The sequence below is a fragment of the Podarcis gaigeae genome (genome assembly GCF_964106915.1).
Source record: "Podarcis gaigeae genome assembly, chromosome: 4".
Classification (NCBI taxonomy): domain Eukaryota; kingdom Metazoa; phylum Chordata; class Lepidosauria; order Squamata; family Lacertidae; genus Podarcis; species Podarcis gaigeae.
Window position 1 is genome coordinate 99659862 of NC_139677.1, and position 12761 is coordinate 99672622.

The window sequence follows — 12761 nt, forward strand, 5'->3', positions numbered from 1 at the left end:
ACTAAACCAGAGTGTGGCAACTGGACTGGTGACTGGGAGCGGCCACCGAGACCAATAACACCAGTCCTGAGAGACCTACACTGGCTCCCAGTACATTTCCGAGCACAATTCAAAATATTGGTGCTGACCTTGAAATCCCTAAACAGCCTCGGCCCAGTATACCTGAAGGAGCATCTCCACCCCCATCCTCCATCCCAGACACTGAGGTCCAGCTCCTTCTCGGTGGTGGCACCCGCCCTGTGGAAGACCCTTCCATCAGATGTCAAAGAAATAAACAACTATCTGACTTTTAGAAGACATCTGAAGGCAGCCCTGTTTAGGGAAGTTTTTAATGTTTGATCTTTTTCTGTGTTTATAATACAGTGGTACCTCAGGTTACACGCGCTTCCGGTTACATACACTTCAGGTTACAGACTCCGCTAACCCAGAAATAGTGCTTCAGGTTAAGAACTTTGCTTCAGGATAAGAACAGAAATCGTGCTCCGGCAGCGCGGCGGCAGCAGGAGGCCCCATTAGCTAAAGTGGTGCTTCAGGTTAAGAACAGACCTCCAGAACGAATTAAGTACTTAACCCAAGGTACCACTGTATCCTGCTGGAAGCCGCCCAGAGTGGCTGGGGAAACCCAGCCAGATGGGCAGACTATAAATAATAAATTATTATTACAACCGGATTAAAAGAAGAAAATTCACACTGCACATGCCTCTCCATTCAAGAGAGTCTTCAAGGGATGAACGAATGGAGAGATGGTTCTGTTAGGACTGTCCTACTCGCAAGTAGGACCCTGGCAGAGACACATGCCCGACTGGCAAGTTCTCTCCCTCCTGGTCTGTCCTTTGGGAGCTTCAAAAACTTTCTTCAGCCCAATCTCACAGCAACTGAAACCAAGAAGCATCAGCACACTTAGGAACCTGCAGAGTATTGGCGGTTCACGTTGAGATTTCACCCCTCCCATATCCAAGAATCTCCTGATGAGTCTGCTGATTCTCCAGAGAGGAGGAGCAGTGTTCTGCTCTCTATTTATTCCGCTCCAGCCTAACATCAGTCAGTCAGTCAGTGTCGGGGAGAGAGAGAGAGAGACTGAGTGTTACAGATCGTGAGTAGAGATAAGGTTGCTGCTAAGAGCAGCTGCAGACACTCAGTGCAGTGCAGCATTCATTTATGCTTAGACCTATTTAGCTCTGTATATAGTTGTGTATAATAGTTGTAGATAGAATAAAGAAGATATTCTACAGAGCTGCTCTCCAAGTCGTTTATACTCTGCTGTGTGACGACTGTCTTCTTGTGGAAGTGAATCCGGTGCTCACAACCCTAAGCTGTGAGTCCACAGCATTTTGACCTGTTCCTGTGCAGAAGGTGGTCTCTGGAAGTGCTACCCAGCTCGTCTAGCCCAGTCGGGGCTGAAGTGGATGAGTCCAGTTGGTGGCACTGGCTCAGGGGCGATGCTGACACGCGTAACAGACTCAATAGCTCAGCATCTTGGCTAATCTACTTTATTTACATATAATACACTCGGAGCATTCTGCCTTAGTTCCTTCCTCTTTCTCATCAGACAGCAGAGAAAGGACAAAGGACAATAGTCCCATTTCACAGAACACAGTAACACAAACATCCTGCCTCCGTCACTTCCCAACTGTGGAATGAAAACATACACCGTCATGCGATAGACAACAATCTCATGACTGCAAACACGAAGGAAGAATCCTAACAGGTTCTCCCCAAACTTCAAGAGGCAGGGAATTCCACAGGGCAGGGTCTGCCACACTAAAGGCTTGGTCCTTGATGATGGTCAGCAGAACCCCAGGACCTGTGCTGGGAACCACCAGAAGTGACCTGTTTCCTTGACTTTACTGCGGTTTCTCCTCCTTCCTGTCCACCCTTTTCTTCTTGTTCCATCTAGGAGAACGTCCTCTTCTTTGGACATGGCAGAAGACCAACCAATGCTATAACCCCACCTGGAGAAACTGGGGGTCAAACCTGAGGCCTTCTGCATGCTAGACGGATACCCTACCCACTAGGCTATGGGCCTAGAGGGCAAAGATACCTGCTTCTCCCATGACCACCTCCCCACTCCTCCATGAACACATGCCCAAAATGCAGTGGCAAGTTCTCAAAGTGGCATTCAAAGAACCTTTCAAGAAAGTGGAATTCAAGAGCCCAATCAGAGCCAAGGTTTGTGACATCACCCTGCGTCCCCGCTGACGCTATTGGCCGAGGCGTTGCCATGACGAACGACGACACAATGGCGCCCTGAGTGATTTCTACCTTCCTGACATGGGTGCTGAATTAAAAACAGACAGATGGAAACAAAAGAGGAGCTGGCAGCCGGCGATATAGGAAAGAGGGGTGTGTTTTCTACCCGTGTTTTTGGGCTTGGAGGCCAAAAAAATGCCGAATATCTGAAAGCGGAAAGCAGGGGAGGGAGGGAAGTTGCAATGGACGACACAGTAAGGGCGGAATTGGGGTGCTAGGCCAAAAATATCCTCATCATGACCATCTAGGGAGGAGTCCAACCTGGGCGGCATGGCAGTGCCAAATTCTCTTGCTAGCCCTCACACCTGCGGCTGAATCACACAGGTATAGCTTCTCCAGAACGGAGGCTGAGGGTTCGAGGTCAGGGGTGGGGAATTTGTGCGGGGATGAAATTTCGCAAAATGCCCAAGCCTGGCTAAATACTAAAAATCAAAGAATTGTAGAGTTTGCGGGGACCCAAGGGTCATCTAGTCGAACCCCTTGCAGTGCAGGAATCTCAGCTAGGTCATACATGAAACATGGCCATCCAACCGCTGGGGTGACCGCAAGACTCGCCGTTTCAATTTTTGGCTTTGGAATTTGACCTCAACATCTGAGATGTGCTTATTTTGATTGGCGAAACTAGATTCATGCCATATATTGAACACACATCCAAGGCATGACTCCGCCCCCCCAAAATATACCGTATTTTTCACTCTATAACACGCACCCGACCATAACATGCACATAGTTTTTAGAGGAGGAAAACAAGAAAAAAAAATATTCTAAACGAAACAGTGGATGTATGATTTTTGTGGTTCATGCTGTGGCCACAGACATGTGATCTGACGGTGAGTTTCGGGTAGCCCAATGCAAAAATCCTGAGGATCCATGTGGATCCATGCTTTGTAACCACGTTTTTGCACCACTGCGGCCCCAGGCAACAGTGGGTGCGTGATTTTGGGGGGCAGGCTGTAGCCATGGACATGCTATGTGATCTGATGGTGAATTTGGGGTGACCCAGTGCAAAAATCCTGAGGATCCATGTGGATCCGTGCTTTGCTCCTTTAAAGCAAGCAGGCTCTCTGTCCCTCTCTCCTCCCCACTCAGCGGCTCTTCTCCCACTTTGCTGTTTCAAAGCGAGCCACGGAGGAGGGAAGGAAGGGGAACCACGGATCCTCTGCTCACAACTGCAGCAGATCCCCCCGCCATCCGTAGGCATTCACTCCATAACACGCACAGACATTTCCCCTTACTTTCTAGGAGGAAAAAAGTGAGTGTTGTGGTGCAAAAAATACGGTAATTATGGGAACTAGTTCTTGACCAATACTTCCCACACACAATGCATTCTCAGGAAATTGTTCGTCTAGGTGGGCACATAATGAGTCAACCACTTCTGTTTATTTCTATGGGGAAATTTCTAACCCAGGAAAACCCACCGAAACCTTGCAAAAGGCAAACAAGGAAGGAAAAAACAGGTCCGGCTGTTTGGATGTCTCAATCTGCAGTGTGTTTAGTGAGGTTTAGGAACTGATTCCTTGAGTTTGGTTGAATGAATTTTCATGTAACAAGCATTTGGATAGCGGGACATTTCCAAACATTAAGTGCTGCGGTCAGAAGGGACAACATTATACCGTTTACAACAGTAATGTCTCACATCAAATATAACTGATCTGTAGAAAAGACTCTACAACCTGGGTTGGGGTGGGGGAGGGAACACACATACTTTTGCAAACCAAGAATTTTTTATTTTTATTTTTTGTGTGTGGAATCAATAGAACATTGGAGCATGGGCAAAGGCTTTTAAAAAACCCCTTTGTTTCCATTCGCCAGGCTCCGTAAAGAAGGCTTGATCCTCCGACGCTCCTCCCCATTTTTCCTGGGGGAAACAGTTTCTCTCTCCCCGCTGGTGCAAATTTCTTGGGTCCCAAGGAGACTGAGTGAATCTTGGAAAACCTTCTGCAGTACTATACATGCACCAGCAGGGGGCGCTTTTGCCTTAAACATGTGCAGGCAAAGTCATTTGTTACATATATACGAGAATGGATTTTAAAACCTAGGTTTACTTGAATCAGCAACTCCCCATTCATTAAAATAACAGCTAAGCTCAGGAGCAGGCACTGAAAAGGTGTTATGTTATTAAAGTGGGCATATGCAGTCTTCCTGCAAAATCTCCCCTGTGAGGAGGAATCAAGGTCCCATTTATAAAAAAATAACCTTTTTCTAAACCTAATTGTGATGGGGGGGCACAATTTTGGCTGAAGGAGTGGCATTAGATTTACTCAGAGTAGACCTACTGAAATTAATGGGCCTGACCATGGTATCATACACAAAAAACAGTTAAGGGGATTATTCTGCCACTTTAACAGGCAAGGGGAATCCCGGGAACTGTAGTTTCTTAAGAGGGCTGAGAATGGCAGCTCTAGGAGCTCAGCAGCCTTCACAAACTAAAGTTCCCAGGCTGCTCCGTGGCTGAGAAAGTGCTAGAATAGTGCTTTAAATGCATGGTGTTGTAGTCATGTTAGTTAATTTCAATGGGTCTAAAGGTAAAGGTAAAGGGACCCCTGACCATTAGGTCCAGTCGTGACCGACTCTGGGGTTGCGACGCTCATCTCGCTTTACTGGCTGAGGGAGCCGGCGTACAGCTTCTGGGTCATGTGGCCAGCATGACTAAGCCGCTTCTGGCAAACCAGAGCAGCACATGGAAACGTCATTTACCTTCCCGCCAGAGCGGTACCTATTTATCTACTTGCACTTTGACGTGCTTTTGAACTGCTAGGTTGGCAGGAGCAGGGACCGAGCAACGGGAGCACACAAATGCTGGCTCCGTCGGCTTGAAAGCTAGATGAGCGCCGCAACCTCATAGTCACCTTTGACTGGACTAAACCATCCAGGAGTCCTTTACCTTTACCTTTTACCTTTATAGGGCAGTATACAAATTTAATTAATTAACAACAACAAAATAAAATAATAATAATAATAATAATAATAATAATAATAATAATAATAATAATAATAATAATAATTTTATTTATTCCCCGGCCAGGGCCAGCCTCAGGGCAGCTAACACCGAATATAAATTACAATAAAACATAATAGAAAAAAAGGAAAAAGGAAAAAAAATTAAAATGTGGCTTAAAATACAGCTTACAATGCAGCCTCATTTTAGTAGTAGCCAATAAATCATAAATCAAGACTATAGAGGGTAGTAGTAGCCCATAAATCAAGACCATAGAGGGAGGAAACATCAGCTATGCACCCGAGCCAGCTATCCATGCTGGTCCTACATGGGCCAGCAAAAAAGCCAAGGGAAATTTTATATACCAAATCCCATATAAGGAGTCAGAGTGAGTCCAAGCTGAGGGCCAGGCGGAACAGCTCCGTCTTGCAGGCCCTGCGGAAAGATGTCAAATCCTGCAGGGCCCTGGTCTCTTGTGACAGAGCGTTCCACCAAGTCGGGGCCAGTGCTGAAAAGGCCATGGCCTTAGTTGAGACCAATCTAACCTCCTTGAGGCTCGGGACCCCCAAAGTGTTGTCATTTCTGGACCTTAAAGTCCTCCGCGGGGCATACCAGGAGAGGTGGTCCCGTAGGTACGTGGGTCCTAGGCTGCATAGGGCTTTAAAGGTCAAAACCCTTATTATTTCCCATACAATTGGCTATAGGCTCTTTAAGACTGCAGACCACCCCTCCTAAGGAGGTGAAGTCCCTGGAAGAGACAACCTCACCAGCTTTCTTAGGCCTTCAGGTGGCTCTGGCTGAGACAACATCTCCCTTGGCTCAGCTATGAGAAGCCACTGGGAGCTGACCAGGGTCCTGATCTGTTTTGTTACAGATTGCTTGCTCCAAGCTTCAGTGCATATGGGTGAAAAATTCAAGACTCAAGGCTCTCAGCTGGGCATAAATATTTATCATGATGATCAGCTATTAGGCGCTCCCTTGGCTGGAATAAATCTCTGTCATTTCCCCCTCTGGGGCTTAGCTGTCTTCATATAAGAGGCTCAAAATTAGAATCGTTCTGTCCCTTTAATCTGTTTGAGGGGCCCTTTTGCTGTCAACGGTTTATCATTAACTGCTTCCTCTCTGCCTCTTAACGAATCTCTCTCTCTGTGCAATATCTTCTTTATTTATAAAAGTATTTACGCACCGCCAACTCATGCAACACAGCATGACGACGTGCAGCAGCATAGGCAATGAGACATAAAATGCCGTAAAAACAGTGCAAAACGGTTAAAACAAAACAAAAATGAGTTGCATGAGCCTGACCACATTCAAATGATTTCAGGAGGCACCTCAAAATTAAAAAGGAAGGAGCCTTAGAATGGGACCAGTGATTCTACGTAGGATTTGAGTAAGCAGAGATTCAGAGAATGCCTTTCTTTCAAACAAACAACAAAATGGATGGGCAGCAAAATTTAAAATAAGAAGAAATGTGCAGCATCCAGTGGCCTTTTAAAATGTGTTGGGGAGGGAGATTAGTGAGATGTTTTGTTTTTTATTTTTATTATATGTTTTGTGTTTTTATGTTGTGAACTGCCTGGAGACCTGCAGGTATGGATAGGGCGGTATACAATTTAAATAATTAAATGTGCTGCTCTGGTTTCACCAGAAGCAGCTTAGTCATGCTGGCCGCATGACCTGGAAAAACTGTGGACAAACACCGGCACCCTCGGCCAGTAAAGCGAGATGAGCACCGCAACCCCAGAGTCGTTTGCGACTAGACTTAGCTGTCAGGGGTCCCTTTACCTTTACTTCTTCTTTTTTGTGTTGAAATATTTTTATTCGTTTTTCAATACAAAAGTATAAAAACACATAACAAATTTTTTCACAAATACATTTTTGGGACTTCCCTCACCTCTTCTGCAAATCCTCCGTTTTAATCCTTCTTCCGCATTTCTTAATTTAATATTGCCTTTTATTAAAAACCTCCTCCCTCTTATTCCCTTTTTTACAATATTTTGATTTTTTTCCCCACAGAGCCTCTTGCAAACCTACAAACGTTATTTGTTCATCGCATATACTTTTCAAATAGTCTACAAATTTACTCCAGATTCAGTGAATCTGTGTCTCGTAGGCCTCGGATCCTTCCTGTTAATTTGTCAAGTTCTGCGTATTCCATTAACTTCATTCTCCATTCTTCTATCAACAATAGTTCTTCTTGTTTCCATTTTTGGGCTAGAAGTAGTCTTGTTGCTGTTACTGCGTATAAAAAAAGCTTATAATCTTTTCTGTTTATTTCATTTCCTACCATTCCTAACAAAAATGCCTCTGGTTTCTTAACAAATGTATATTTCAACATTTTTTTCAATTCATTATATATCATTTCCCAGAAGCCTTTCACCTTCTTACATTTCCACCACATATGATAAAAAGTCCCTTCTTTTTCTTTACATTTCCATTACCTTTACCTTTTTAATCTTCTCATAGGGTTGCCAGCTCTGAACGAAACGCCTTCACCATGTCGCTGACGATGGAGGAACTGTCCACGACGAACGAAAAGCTCCGGTACCAAATCAATGACCTGACAGAGACTGTGGCCTACCTTGATTCTGAAAACCAGGCCCTGCTCAAGGACAACAGCACCATCAAGGGCCACAACCGGAGCTTGCAAGAGACGGCGGACAGATTCAAGGCCGCCATGGAGGAGATGCAGAAGAAGGTGGAGGACATCAGAGAGAAGATGGACCACACCAACACGAGGATCCACGAACTGGATGCCCAGAACAAGGCCTTGGCGAAAGCTAACGCAGAGCTCAGCAAGGAACTCCGTGAGGTGACCTCTCAGGTGGCCCTTTTCGAAGACTACAAAGCCGCTCAGGAGAAGGACCTTCGAGAGATGCAGAACCTGTCGGTGGAGGTCAAAAAATACCTGAAGAGCCTGGAAGATAGGCTGCAGGAGACCGAGCATCACTATCAAGCGGAGAAGAACAATTCCTCTCAGCTGAGGGAAAAAGTCGGGGCGCTTCTTCAACTCCGCCAGAGCCAGAGGAACGACATCAAAGATCTGCAGGCCCAGCTGGAGACCTGTGTGCAACAGGCCACCATCTTGAGGTTGGACCAGGAAAACAGGGTCCAGATCGGCTCGCTAATGCACGAAATCGTGGAGGCCAAACTGGTGGATGTTGCCTTGCAGCAGTCTAAGAGCAGGAAAGCAATGTACTGGTTCTGGCAGGTGGGCAAAGTCCTGAGCGTCCTGGTGCTTGGCTGCGTTCTCCTGCTGACCCTGGCCTTATGCTACACCTATTTTTTCAACCACGAATTCATGGCGGAGACTCTCCTGGCGTTTCTTGGCGAGCATAACGTCAACAGAATCGTGCAAGGCTTCGCTCACTACTTGACATGGAGGAACGACGGCCTCTTGCCTTTCTGAAACGCAGCCCGCCTGGACTCCTCCTTCGTTCCTACAACTTGATTTTGACATTAGAAATCTATGGATTTAAAAACTTTGTAAGAATCTCAATAGACGGGTCTGGTTGTTTCTCCTTCTTTATTTCATTGTGCTTGTTATTTACGCTGGCGTAAAAGACATTAGTCAATTCAGGGGCAGATAAAACACCAAGGCCAGTTCAGTTCATCTCTAACTAGCAGCCTTGTACTTTAGCATTGCTACTTTAGTTTTTAATGGTTTGGTCTGCCATCTTGATTCAAAATGGCGTCCAGCTGTATCCAAACATAGGCAAAAATCTGCTCTTTGATTTCAGGAGCCAGCAAGCAAAATTGGGTCATAGGATCTTAAGAGGAACCGTATATCTTAGGTGAGGAAGTAGCATCTCTCTAAATTACATTTTAGGAACATGGGAAGCTGCCTTAAACTGAGTCAGACAATTGGTACATCTAGCTCAATATTCTGATGGGTGACAACTCTCAAGGATTTCAGGCATGGACCTATCCCAGCCCCACCTGGAGAGTACAGTTGGGACTGAAATCTGAGGTGATCTGTCTGAAAGGTAGTATATACACAAAGTATCAAATGTGGTGACAGTAATAATAATACAACAAAACAACACCACCACAAACTGGCTTATAAGTATACAGTGGGACCTCAGGTTACATACGCTTCAGGTTACATACGCTTCAGGTTACAGACTCCGCTACCCCAGAAATAGTACCTCAGGTTAAGTACTTTGCTTCAGGATGAGAACAGAAATCATGCAGCGGTGGCAGCGGGAGGCCCCATTAGCTAAAGTGGTGCTTCAGGATAAGAACAGTTTCAGGTTAAGTACAGACCTCCGGAAGAATTAAGTACTTAACCTGAGGTACCACTGTAAAAGGGACGTGGGTGGTGCTGTGGGTTAAACCACAGAGCCTAGGACTTGCTGATCAGAAGGTCGGCGGTTCGAATCCCCGCGACGGGGTGAGCTCTCATTGCTCGGTCCCTGCTCCTGCCCACCTAGCAGTTTGAAAGCACATCAAAGTGCAAGTAGATAAATAGGTACAGCTCTGGTGGGAAGGTAAACGGCATTTCCGTGTGCTGCTCTGGTTCGCCAGAAGCGGCTTAGTCCTGCTGGCCACAAGACCCGGAAGCTGTACGCCTTCTCCCTCGGACAATAAAGTGAGATGATCGCTGAAACCCCAGAGTCGGTCACGACTGGACCTAATGGTCAGGGGTCCCTTTACCTTACCACTGTAAAACCAAATTTACTAGAATAATAGCTAGAATAGAGATAGACTTGTAAGCATTCAAACAACAAACATACTAAGGTGCCATGTGCAAGACAAAGCCTGGAGATACTGTAAACATAGAGTGGATAAATGTACAACTCTATCTTAACAAGTTACATGTGCAGTAAACATTATACAGACTGGATAAATGAACCGTTCAACAAGTAGCGTAAGTCCAATCACAGAACGGCAACCCCGTGCTGCCACAACGGCAAGGGTAGCACACTGGAGAATATGAAAAAGTTTTTCAAAGCTGTTTTTCAAAGATTGAACTGGATGAGATGTTCTTCAATGGGTCTTGAGTTGGAAACACAAAGCCGTATGCATGGATCTATCAATCACAGGAAGGCAAATCAAGGGCACCACCCATTGAAGAACAGACGCTCTTGTTGAACGGTTCATTTATTCAGTCTGTATAACGTTTACTGCACATGTAACTTGTAAAGATTTGTTGTTGTTTAGTCGTGTCTGACTCTTTGTGACCCCTGGACCAGAGCACGCCAGGCACTCCTGTCTTCCACTGCCTCCCAAAGTTTGGTCAAACTCATGCTGGTAGCTTTGAGAACACTGTCCCACCATCTCATCCTCTGCCGTCCCCTTCTCCTTGTGCCCTCCATCTTTCCCAACATCAGGGTCTTTTCCAGGGAGTCTTCTCTTCTCATGAGGTGGCCAAAGTCATGGAGCGTCAGCTTCACGATCTGTCCTTCCAGCGAGCGCTTGGGGCTGATTTCCTTCAGAATGGAGAGGTTTGATCTTCTTGCAGTACATGGGACTCTCAAGAGTCTCCTCCAGCACCATAATTCAAAAGCATCCATTCTTCGGCGATCAGCCTTCTTTGTGGTCCAGCCCTCACTTCCATACATCTCTACTGGGAAAACCATAGCTTTAACTAGACAGACCTTTGTTGGCAAGGTGATGTCTCTGCTTTTTAAGATGCTGTCTAGGTTGTTAAGATAGAGTTGTACATTTACCCACTCCGTGTTTACAGTATCTCCAGGCTTTGTCTTGCACTTGGCACCTTATTATATTTGCTGTTTGAATGCTTACAAGTCTATATTCTAGCTATTATTCTAGTAAATTTGGTTTTATAAGCCAGTTTGTGGTGGTGTTGTTTTGCTGTATGAAAGGTAGACTTTGCCTCTTTCCCTTGCAGTCAGCGCTGTTCAAAGAGACATCTTCCCGCATTTCCTACACTGCAGACCTGCGTAATAACAAACGACAAATGGTCATTGCCTTTCGTACTTGCCCTTCCTAGAGGTTCCTAGGGCATCTTATCACCAAATAAAAATAGGATATTAAAATCAGTTGAAAACACTTAATACTGCCAAGCCCCGCAATGACCTGCCTTCATTGTCTCCGTAGCGGGAGTTCCCAGATGGCGATGGCGACCTTTTATCTCCGTTAATCGTCAAGCGCCTGCCTTCCCAGCTGGGGGTCTTTCAACGTTGCTCATTTTGAGAGCTCTATCAACTCGCACCAGCTGGACACCCCCATTATATATTTCTGAAAACACCCACCCACACAATGCAGGGGCAGCTCAGGAGGGGTGGAGAAAGGGGTTTGCCTTCGTGAGATTAGGAGTTCTTTAGCAACGCGCGGACGATAAATGTGAAAATGAAGGCGATTAAAACCGGAGCGGCACATCTGTACGAATTGGCCTCGGGGGAAGCAGAGGGACGCAGCAGCAGCAGCAGCAGAAACAAAGGGTTCATTGGGAGAAAAACAGAGAAGAAATGGGGCGGGATTGGGGCCAAGGATTTAACGTGAACAATTTGAATATCTCCTCCCTTCTCATCTCTCTAGGTAGCTGTAGATGAGCCACAGACTTAAGCACCTCAGCCCTTGTCTCTGTCTGCAACATGGTGATCATTCATATGGGGATGCCTTGAAGGGCTGTTGTTAGGTTAAAACAATTAATGAAGGAGAAGCTCTTTGGGGACTCCTGATATATATATATATATATATATATATATATATATATATATATATATATATATATATATATAATATTAGAGTGTCAGCAGTCCAGTTCTGCAGCTGCTGGGATTTGCCACAGACAAAATTATGGCTGGAAAAAACCAAATACTGTATTTTTCGCTCTATAGGATACACTTTTCCCCCCTCCAAAAATGAAGGGGAAATGTGTGTGCGTCCTATGGAGCAAATGCAGGCTTTTCGCTGAAGCCTGGAGAGCGAGAGGGGTCGGTGCGCACCAACCCCTTTCACTCTCCAGGCTTCAGGCAGCTATCCGCAAACCTTCGGAGCGCGCCCCCAGCCCCACAAGCTCCGGGAGCGGTGGCAAGGCTGCGCACAACCTTGCCACTGCTCCCGGACCTGTGGGCTTCCCCCACCCCAGCCCCACAGCTAAAAACGAAGCCAAGACAACTAGCGGGATCCATCCCACTGGCTGTCTTGGCTTCTGCCAAAGCCGCACGCAGCCTCTCTCGGCTAGAGAGGTTGCGCACGGCTAAAGAGAAAGCCAAGACAGCCAGTGGGATGGATCCCGCTCGCTGTCTTGGCTTCTTTGCTCCTTGGGTGGAGTGGGGGAATATTTTTTTTCTTTATTTCCCCCCCTAAAAACTAGGTGCGCCCTATAGTCCGGTGCGCCCTATGGAGCGAAAAATACGGTACCAGCCACAAGGTTTTATGTTATAAGGGCAGCTTCCCCCAATTTGGTGCCCTCCAGATGTTTCAGACTACAAAACCCATCAGCCCCCATCAGTCTGGCTAATAGGTGATGGGAATTGGAGTCCAACAATATTTTGGAGGTGGGGATGAGGAGAGATTCCTTTGGTTCACATTTCGATGCAAATCTATATTAACTGGCACTTCTCCAAGCAGTATGCAAAATGACAAGCAGCTGTCTCTTGAA

At 46.1% G+C, this 12761-nt stretch overlaps 1 protein-coding gene and 1 long non-coding RNA gene across 4 annotated transcripts in view; both read left to right on the plus strand.

Annotated features, from left to right (window-relative positions):
* The window catches only part of LOC310843867, a 305033-nt gene that overhangs the window by 15797 nt on the left and 276475 nt on the right, over positions 1-12761 (plus strand). The window lies entirely within an intron of this gene.
* Positions 2199-8687, plus strand: LOC310843676 (uncharacterized protein). Of its 3 annotated transcripts, none has more exons than XM_083737321.1 (3): positions 2199-2343; positions 4063-4169; positions 7655-8687. In XM_083737321.1, exon 3 carries the CDS (start codon positions 7686-7688, stop codon positions 8595-8597), a length of 912 nt encoding a protein of 303 aa, XP_083593447.1. In that variant the 5' UTR covers positions 2199-2343; positions 4063-4169; positions 7655-7685; the 3' UTR covers positions 8598-8687. The 3 variants fall into 3 exon arrangements, with proteins under 3 accessions (XP_083593447.1, XP_083593446.1, XP_083593448.1); XM_083737320.1 differs by having other exon boundaries at positions 2208-2574; XM_083737322.1 differs by lacking the exon at positions 4063-4169 and having other exon boundaries at positions 2219-2343.

Bases quoted from the DNA above. Each gene is read 5' to 3' on its own strand.
- LOC310843676 (XM_083737321.1), top strand. From the start codon at position 7,686: ATGTCGCTGACGATGGAGGAACTGTCCACGACGAACGAAAAGCTCCGG.